Source organism: Bison bison, unplaced genomic scaffold, assembly GCF_000754665.1.
Source record: "Bison bison bison isolate TAMUID 2011002044 unplaced genomic scaffold, Bison_UMD1.0 scf7180017864255, whole genome shotgun sequence".
NCBI lineage: Eukaryota > Metazoa > Chordata > Mammalia > Artiodactyla > Bovidae > Bison > Bison bison.
Genome location: NW_011494827.1, coordinates 2,581,595 through 2,590,216, shown reverse-complemented (window position 1 = coordinate 2,590,216; position 8,622 = coordinate 2,581,595). Strand labels below are relative to the sequence as shown.

Genomic DNA, 8,622 nt, shown 5'->3' with positions numbered 1-8,622 from the left:
ACCTCCAGGAGGTTACATAGCCACCCCCACCCACTTCCACACCCACTGGACTTCTCTGCATCCCCTCCACCTGGATGAAGCCACTTCCCCACAGACGTCCCCCTCCAACCTCAACATAACCCCTCCTACATCCTTGTATCCCCTCCCATCTCAAGTGTAACCAGACCCACATAGAGCATCCACTTCCACCTGGGGTGGAGCCCCGCCCACTTCCATGTAGCTCCTCCCATCTACACCAGCCGTCCAGGCTCCTCTGTCCATGGAATTCTCCAGGCCAGAATGTAGCCTTTCCTTCTCCAGGGGATCTTCCCAACCCAGGGATCCAACCCAGGTCTCCTGCACTACAGGCTCATTCTTTACTGTCTGAGCCACCAGGGAAGCCCAGGAATACTGGAGTGGGTAGCCTATCCTTTCTCCAGGGGATCTGCCCAACCCAGGAATCGAACCAGGGTCTCCTGCATCGCAGGTGTGTGTGTGTGTGTTCAAGTCACACATTGCTGTGTGTGAATTCTTTACCAGCTGAGCTACCAGGGAAGCCACGCCAGAAGCCAGTCCTCCCCTAATCTGAGGTTCCCAGGAAGTGTCCTGAGAGCTAAGCAGTTTCCCCTTCTCACCACTCAGATAAGAGGCCAAGGCTCGAGAGGCATGACCAACCCAGGTCTGTGGGAGTCAGGGCAGCACCCAGACCAGAACCAACCCTGTTAGTGGGGGCCCATCCTGGTGTCTCTTTGCAAGGGAAGGAAATGAGAAGTATTTACAGTTGAACTGCCAAGTGGGTGTCCCTCCAGGCCTCCTGGAACCCACTTCACTGATAACAAAGTGGAGGCTTAGAGAGGTGACGTCACTTACCGAAAGCAACTCAGCCCGTGAGGCGAGGAGCTGTGATCTAAACCCAGGTGAGCATCCAAGTCACCATGTGGGGCCAGCCCTCCTGAGGCACTGTGTTGCCGAATGGTGAGGGCGGGCAGGGGACAGACCTAGCTCCAGGGACCCTGGCCCCATGGTGAATGTTCAGCTAGAGGATGCCCTTGTGAGCTTACCTAGCCTGTCCCATGTGGATTGCCTCACATCTCCTCTCTGCCTTTCACAAGGACCTCTCCAGCTGAGTGATCCCCGCATGGACCTGGGGCTGGGCAAAGCTGGCTGGAGCCAGGACCTGATTTGTCCCTGGGATGTCCTGGCTAAAACTGACCTGAGTCCTTTCCTCTCTCACTCCCCAGACCTCGGCTTCTCCTTCTGGGCAAATGGGGAGCAAGACAACAAGGATCCTTCAAGGGCTCTCATATTTTATGTAGTGAAGGTATTAGATGGTTCAACAATTTGGACAGCCCCATTCCCCACTGATGCCCTGAGCAGGTCCTGAACTGGGGTGTGGAGGGTATTTCTGCCTCCCCAGCTCAGTGTGATGATAATTCCTGCCTGGCTTACAGACAGAGGAGCTGGGTCAGCAGGGGGGTGGTGGGTCAGCAAGTGGTGTGAGTGTGGCTCGTCCTGAGAGGGGTGTCAATGTTGGGCTTCCTTTGGGGCACCTAAGGCCCTGAACTGGCTTCCTCAGCAGGCACTGCCTGGATCACGTCTAGGTTTTGACCCAACAAAAAAAGACAGAGTAGATGCCAGAAGCTACATCTGTTGAGCGCTTCTTCTGGACAACTTATCAGGCTAAAACCTCTTATTGTTCCACTTTGTTTTGACATGTGATGGACTAAGCAAGATTAATGTTCCCCCTGTTTTACTGACATGGGACAGTGCCATGTCATGACAGTACCCAGGCAGAAGGCTCACCCCACAACCTTGAAATGACTTAGACTGTGCTGCCTGCAGCCAGAACAGTCCTGGCCTCTGGGACACAGGCTGGAGGGAGACAAGGTCCCCCCATAATGACTGGGTGGTAATAGAAGAAAATTGGGGCCCTGGGGCAAGGAAGGGCCAAGTGATCTAGCCTTAAAGTCAGGAAAGGCTTCCTGGAGGAGGTGACGCTGCAAGACAATTAGGATTTGCAGAAAGAGAAGGTGCCAATAGGGCACTCCTTCAGGCAGCACTGTAGTTAAAGGCATAGAGGCAGGAACCCGCTGTGTGTGGACAATGGTGAGAGGCTCGATGTGGTGGTAAGCAGGCTGTGTGTCTCTATGAGTCAGGTAGGTGGGGCAGGGACCATCTCTGCCCTAGTGCCTCTAGTAGGTTCCCAGCACAGGGCTGAACAGACACGGAGTTGGGGGAGTCTCGTACCTACCTGGCACCAAATCACCTCCTCAGTCCCCAGAGCCACACACCTGAGGAATAGGGCAGCAAGTTGTGGTGGTTTCGGATATGCCATGATATATGTTTAGAGTGTATGGCTTGGAAGTAGTCAGTGTGGCGTACTCCAAGAAGACACCGGTCTTGGGTGTGAGGCTGTTGATGTAGTTCATCAGACGGTCCATGTTGGCAAATTGCACTGAAGCATTGAAGAACTGCCTGTCGCATCCCTGTGGGCCAGAAGCAACACCTTGCACTTCTGGAAGCAGAGCCCAAACTAAACAGGGTGAGTTCCTCTTCAACTCTCTCCCATTCTCCTTGGTGGGCCACAAGCTCCCAAACCAGCTCCCAAGCCCTGTGCTCTGGATGTTTCTCTGTGCCCCTCTCTCTTTCTCTCTCCTTTTTTATATTACATCCCCCATGCTTGTTTATCCTCTAGCTCCAGGATTATACCTTTTCACCACATTTCCCCGTTTCTCCAACCTTCTCAATCCTCTCTCTGCAACCACAAACTTTCATATCTTCTTCTCTCCAGTATTCTTGCCTGGAGAATTCTATGGGCAGAGGAGCCTGGCAGGCTACAGTCCATAGGGTCACATAGAGTTGGACACTACGGAGTGACTAATACACACACACAGGAAGTGTGAACAGATAGAATACTAGTGACGAAATTAAACTAGTTTTCAAATGCCTCCCAAGAAATAAAAGATCAGATTTCAAGGAGATTTCTACCAAATATTGAAGAGGAATTAATACCAATCTTTTTTAGTCTCTTCCAAAAATTAGAAGAGGATAGAACACTTTAAATAAGTGTGATTTTTTAAGATCAACATTACCCTTACATCAAACCAGACAAGGAAGCCTCAAGAAAAGAAGATTATAGCCCAATGTCCCTGGTGAATATAGATATAAAAATGCTCAACAATATATTCACGAAACAAATTTTACAATACATGAAAACAGTATTACACCATGATCAAGCAGGATTTATTCCAGGAATGCAAGGGTGTTTCAACAGCCACAAATAAATTAGTGTGCAACACCCCATTAAGAAAATGCAGATAAAAATCATATGATCATCTTAATGCAGAAAAAGCATGTGACAGAATTCAGCATTCATTTATGACCAAAAGTCTCATCACAGTGGGTATGGAGGGAATATACCTCAACCTGATGAAGATCAAGTATGACAAACCGACCCCTGGCAACACATTCAATGATGAAAAACTGAAAGCTTTTCGTTTAAGATCAGAAAAGACACAGATGATTACATGTACCACCTTTATCTATTATGGTGTTACAAATCATAGCTGCAGCAATTAGGAAAGAAAAGAGAAGGCACAGGAATTAGAATAAAAGCAACTAAAAACTGTCACTACTGGCAGCTGTAATGATGTTATATATAAAAATCCCTAGAGATATAAACTGTTAGAATTAATAAATTCACTATAGTTGTAAGATAAAAAGTCAATATACACAATCATATGTTGATGAGCATTTCTCTATACTTACAACAAATTGTCATAAAGAGAAATGAAGGAAACAATCTAGTAATAGTTGTATCAAAAAGGTGAAATACCTAAGAATACTTTTAACCAAGTAGGGGACAGACCCGCACACTGAAACCTGTAAGGCAGTGATTATAGAAATTGAAGAAGACACAAATAAATGGGAAAATATTCTGTGCTCATGAGTGAAAGAATTGATGAAATGTCCACATTTCCCAAATCTATCTACAGATTCAATGCAAAGCCTATTACAATTCCAATGACATTTTCCCTAGAAATAGAACAACCAATCCTAAAATTTTTTGGAACCACAGAAGACCCTGAGTAGTCAAATCACCCTTGAGGAAGAAGAACTGTACAGGAAGCATCATGACTCTGATTTCATCATATGCTACATTCAGTTCAGTTCAGTCGCTCAGTCGTGTCCGACTCTTTGCGGCCCCATGAATCGCAGCACGCCAGGCCTCCCTGTCCATCACCAACACCTAGAGTTCACTCAGACTCACGTCCATTGAGTCAGTGATGCCATCCAGACATCTCATCCTCTGTCGTCCCCTTCTCCTCCTGCCCCCAATCCCTCCCAGCATCAGAGTCTTTTCCAATGAGTCAACTCTTCACATGAGGTGGCCAAAGTACTGGAGTTTCAGCTTTAGCATCATTTCTTCCAAAGAAACACTCAGAAATGAATTGTCCGAGGAGACACATGTGCTGACAAAGCAAGAGACTTTATTGGGAAAAGGCACCCAGGTGGAGAGCTTCATATGGTACAAGGCTATACTAATCAAAATAGACCAATATCGACATAAAAAGAGATACATAGATCAATGGGGGAGGATAGAAAGCTCAGAAATAAGCCACACATATAAGGTAATTATTTTACATCAAAGGAGCCAATAACATAAAATAGGAAAAGGACATTTTCTACAATAAATAGTGTTATAAAACTGGATATCCTCATTCAAGGAATGAATTTGGACTACCATCTGACACTGTACTCACATATTAACTCAAATTAGTTGAAGACTTGATGATAAGACCTGAAACTATAAAGTAAAAGAAAACATAAGCAATAAACTCCTTATCATCTATTTTAATTGTATTTTTGGATTTGATACCAAATGCTAAAGCAACCCAAGGAATAATAAACAATTTGGACTACATCAAACAAAAGCTTCTGCACAGCAAAGTATCTTCAACAAAATAAGACAACCTACTAAATGGGAAAAAATACTTGCAAATCATAAATATGAAAAAGGTTGATATTGAAAATATATAAATAATACATACAACTGAATAGTAAAATACAAGCAATTTAGGTAAAAAATGGGCAAAGGACCTGAACAGACATTTGTCCAAGGAACATATAGAGATGCCAACAGACACAGGAAAAGATACTGAATATATCAAAATCACAGAGAGGTACCACCTCAAATCTATTAGAATGACTGTTGTCCAAGAGACAAGAAACCAGAAGTGTTGCTCAAGATGAGGAGAAAAGAAAACTTTCATGCACAGTTAGTTTGAATGAAAATTGTTATAGCAACTATAGAAAACAGTATGGAGATTCCTCAAGAAATTAAAGATAGAGCCACATATGATCCAGCAATCCCACTTCTGTGTGTTTATCCAAAGAAAACAAAAACATTAACTGGAAAAGACGTCTGCACCCCCAGGTTCATTGTTGCATTATTTAAAACAATATATGGAGTCAGCCTATGCATCCATCAGTGGATGAACAGATAAAGAAAATGTTATATAAATATTTATAAATGTGTATATATATATATATAAGTATATATAGTTATTCACCAATAACATCATCAATAAAAAACAGGAAATCTTGCCATTTGCAGCAACATGGATGGGACTCGAAGTCATTATGCTAAGTGAAGTCAGATAGGGAAACATGAATGCCATATGATCTCACAGGTGAATTTTTTTAATGGAGGTAATATAAAAATAAGCTTATGCCTGGAGAGAATAGATTGGTGGTTGCTTAAATGACTGATGGAAGTCAAAAGGTATAAATTTCCTTCGACAAAATACAGAAGTCTTGGAGATGCAGAGTACATCATGGTAACTGTGGCTAATGATACTCTATCATGTATTTGAAAGTTGCTTAAAGAGTAGATCTTAAAAGCTCACATCACAAAAAAAATTTTTGTAACTCTCTGTGGTGACAGATATTAACTAGATCTATTGTGGTGATCATTTTGCAATATATTCATATATGGGGTCATTATGTTGTATTCATGCGACTAATATAATGTCATACACAATAAAGAAGGAGAGAGCTACAGTTCTAAAAAAAAATACCCCCCCCAATAGTCACAGTATTCTGTGTTTTCCTTGTTGAAATTTGGCTTTGGGAAAAGTACATATAATAGAATTATAGTGAGAATATATGTAAGAGGCAGGGCTCACAGGAGTGAAAGTCTTCCTTTGACTGAGATGAAATCATGTAATGGATAAAGTTGTTCAGAGGCATTTCATGTGTATCTCAAATGTTGGACTCAATTGAATGTCCAGCCACCTCTGAATGCATCTTTATTAAAATCTGCTATTCCTGGCTCACAGAAATCTAGCAGAGGAGATTATCTTACTCTCATGGGTGTGTGCGTGCTCAGTCACTTGGTCGTGTCCGACTCTTTTGCTACCCCTTGGACTGCAGCCCACCAGGATCCTCTGTTCATGGGATTTTCCAGGCAAGAAGACAGGAGTGGACTGCCATTTCCTCCCCCAGGGGATCTTCCTGACCCAGGGATCAAACTCACATCTCCTAAGTCTCATGGTGTTGGGAGGCACATTCTTTACCACTGAGCCACCTGGGAAGACTCTAGTGGGCACAACAAGGTAAGATCAAAGAAAGTTCTCTTTAGGTTTTGACAGGTGAGTCCAGGCAAAATTAGTCCTGTGAGTGGCCAGAGGGATGAAACCTTCAGAATTTATTGCTCTCAGGCTGGCTAAAGAGATATTTCATAAAATCTATTCTTATCTTTTCTCTCTCATGAATTCTGTGATGAGCGCACCACAAAAACTCATGAGAGTGTATAGCACAATAAACAGCTTAACTTCCCCAACACAGGTGGGCAGATCCCTGGACGGGGCTGAAGCGGCCCCAGGGTGAAGGTCTTTGATCAGAGGGGAAAGGTCATGACTGGATCTTATGGGGCCTCCGAGTGTGTTCAGAACCATCTCCAGAAAGAAATGCCAGAGTAATAATATGTTGATGAAGCAAGCCTAGATTTATAAATCCTCCAGCACTCCACTTTGACAGTCATCATAACAAGTAAGAAGTAGGAGGTTGCTGCTGCTGCTGCTGAGTCGCTTCAGTCGTGTCCGACTCTGTGCGACCCCAGAGATGGCAGCCCACCAGGCTCCCCCGTCCCTGGGATTTTCCAGGCAAGAACAGTGGAGTGGGTTGCCGTTTCCTTCTCCAATGCGTGAAAGGGAAAAGTGAAAGTGAAGTTGCTCAGTCGTGCCCGACTCTTAGCAACCCCATGGATTGCAGCCCACCAGGCTCCTCCATCCATGGGATTTTCCAGGCAAGAGTACTGGAGTGGGGTGCCATTGCCTTCTCCAGTAGGAGGTTAGAGGTAGATTTTTATAAACTTTTGTGACCCAGATCCAAGTTACTTTAGGCAGGTGTTTCTATTTTCCTTTGGCAAATACCACATTCTGAACTCCCAAGGCAGTAAAACTGACTGGATGAAGACCAGCCTGGTTAGAGCTGCAAACAGGTAAAGGGTAGTAGCAGGTACAGAGGCCAGACCCATCATGGCAATCTCTGGGTGTAGTTGAGGAATCAGGGCGTGGGATGTGCCCCCTTACCCACGGCCAGAGAACATGTCCTATCTGGAACCAGATGAACTGTTCCCATGTGTTGTTCAACAGTTTCTTGGTATACATCTGAATGTTGTCCTTAATGACAGGCATGTCACTGGGGGTGAACATCTCATCCATGCGTTGATCTTGGAAGAAAAACCCTTCGCTGAGAGACAGGGAAGAGTGTTAGGGGGCTGCACCCTGGAAAGGAAGGCAGCCTGGGGTCCAGGTGGACCGGAAGTGCTCTGTGAGGCCAGAGTGCATCTGGGCCAGCAGACCCCTCTGATGGCCTCCATCATCCATCAGTCTGACAGGCAGGTCAGTGGTGGGCAGATGAGAGCTTTGTGGACAGAGGGGCCACATTTCAGCCCTGTGGGGGACCTCAAGCACATCTCCTTACAGCTCCTGTATTCCTTCTGCTGCCAAGTGAAGCCCACAACCTCTGGGCCCCACCTCCACCATACGGATTAAGTGAGGACCGTCTTGATTCCTCCTTCCTTATGTCAGCTCCATGCTCATCAGATCCACTCCCAAGGACACAAAGAGGGCTGGGGCCAAGGGTAAGCAAGGAACACAGGCACCGTGGGCACCAGACTTCGGGGGTATAAAAACCTTGATACCTAAATTATGGTATTTTAACAATATTTTTAAAGTAAAAATGACTCTGAAAAACTTCTTGATGAGCAGAATCTCAATATTCTGTATAAAGACAGGCCAGCATGCTGGAATCCACAGGCACTAATGTGGTTTGGGACCCACCAAAAGTGAACTTCTGGGGTCTGGATAGCCCACAGCAAGGGTCTTTGCCATTCATGCCAGGAAGCATAGAGGTGACATCTCAACCAGGCTCCAGGAATGACCACTCTGAATCTCTGTGAATCTCAGTTTGCTAATCACTAAGGTATACTAAAATTGAATTGAATTGAAGAAAAATTGACTTAAATTGAAGAAAGTGGAGAAAACTACTAGACCATTCAGGTATGACCTAAATCAAATCCCTTATGATTATACAGTGGAAGTGACAAATAGATTTAAGGGACTAGATCTGATAGAC

The 8,622-nt window shown here is 44.7% G+C and overlaps 1 protein-coding gene across 1 annotated transcript in view; it reads right to left on the bottom strand.

Annotated features, from left to right (window-relative positions):
• LOC104994295 (epididymis-specific alpha-mannosidase-like) overlaps positions 1-8,622 on the bottom strand; it is a 42,427-nt gene that overhangs the window by 19,721 nt on the left and 14,084 nt on the right. Inside the window, 3 exon segments of the mRNA XM_010847802.1 lie at positions 2,271-2,348; positions 2,351-2,465; positions 7,575-7,714. Of these exon segments, the coding sequence (XP_010846104.1) occupies positions 2,271-2,348; positions 2,351-2,465; positions 7,575-7,714 (333 nt within the window).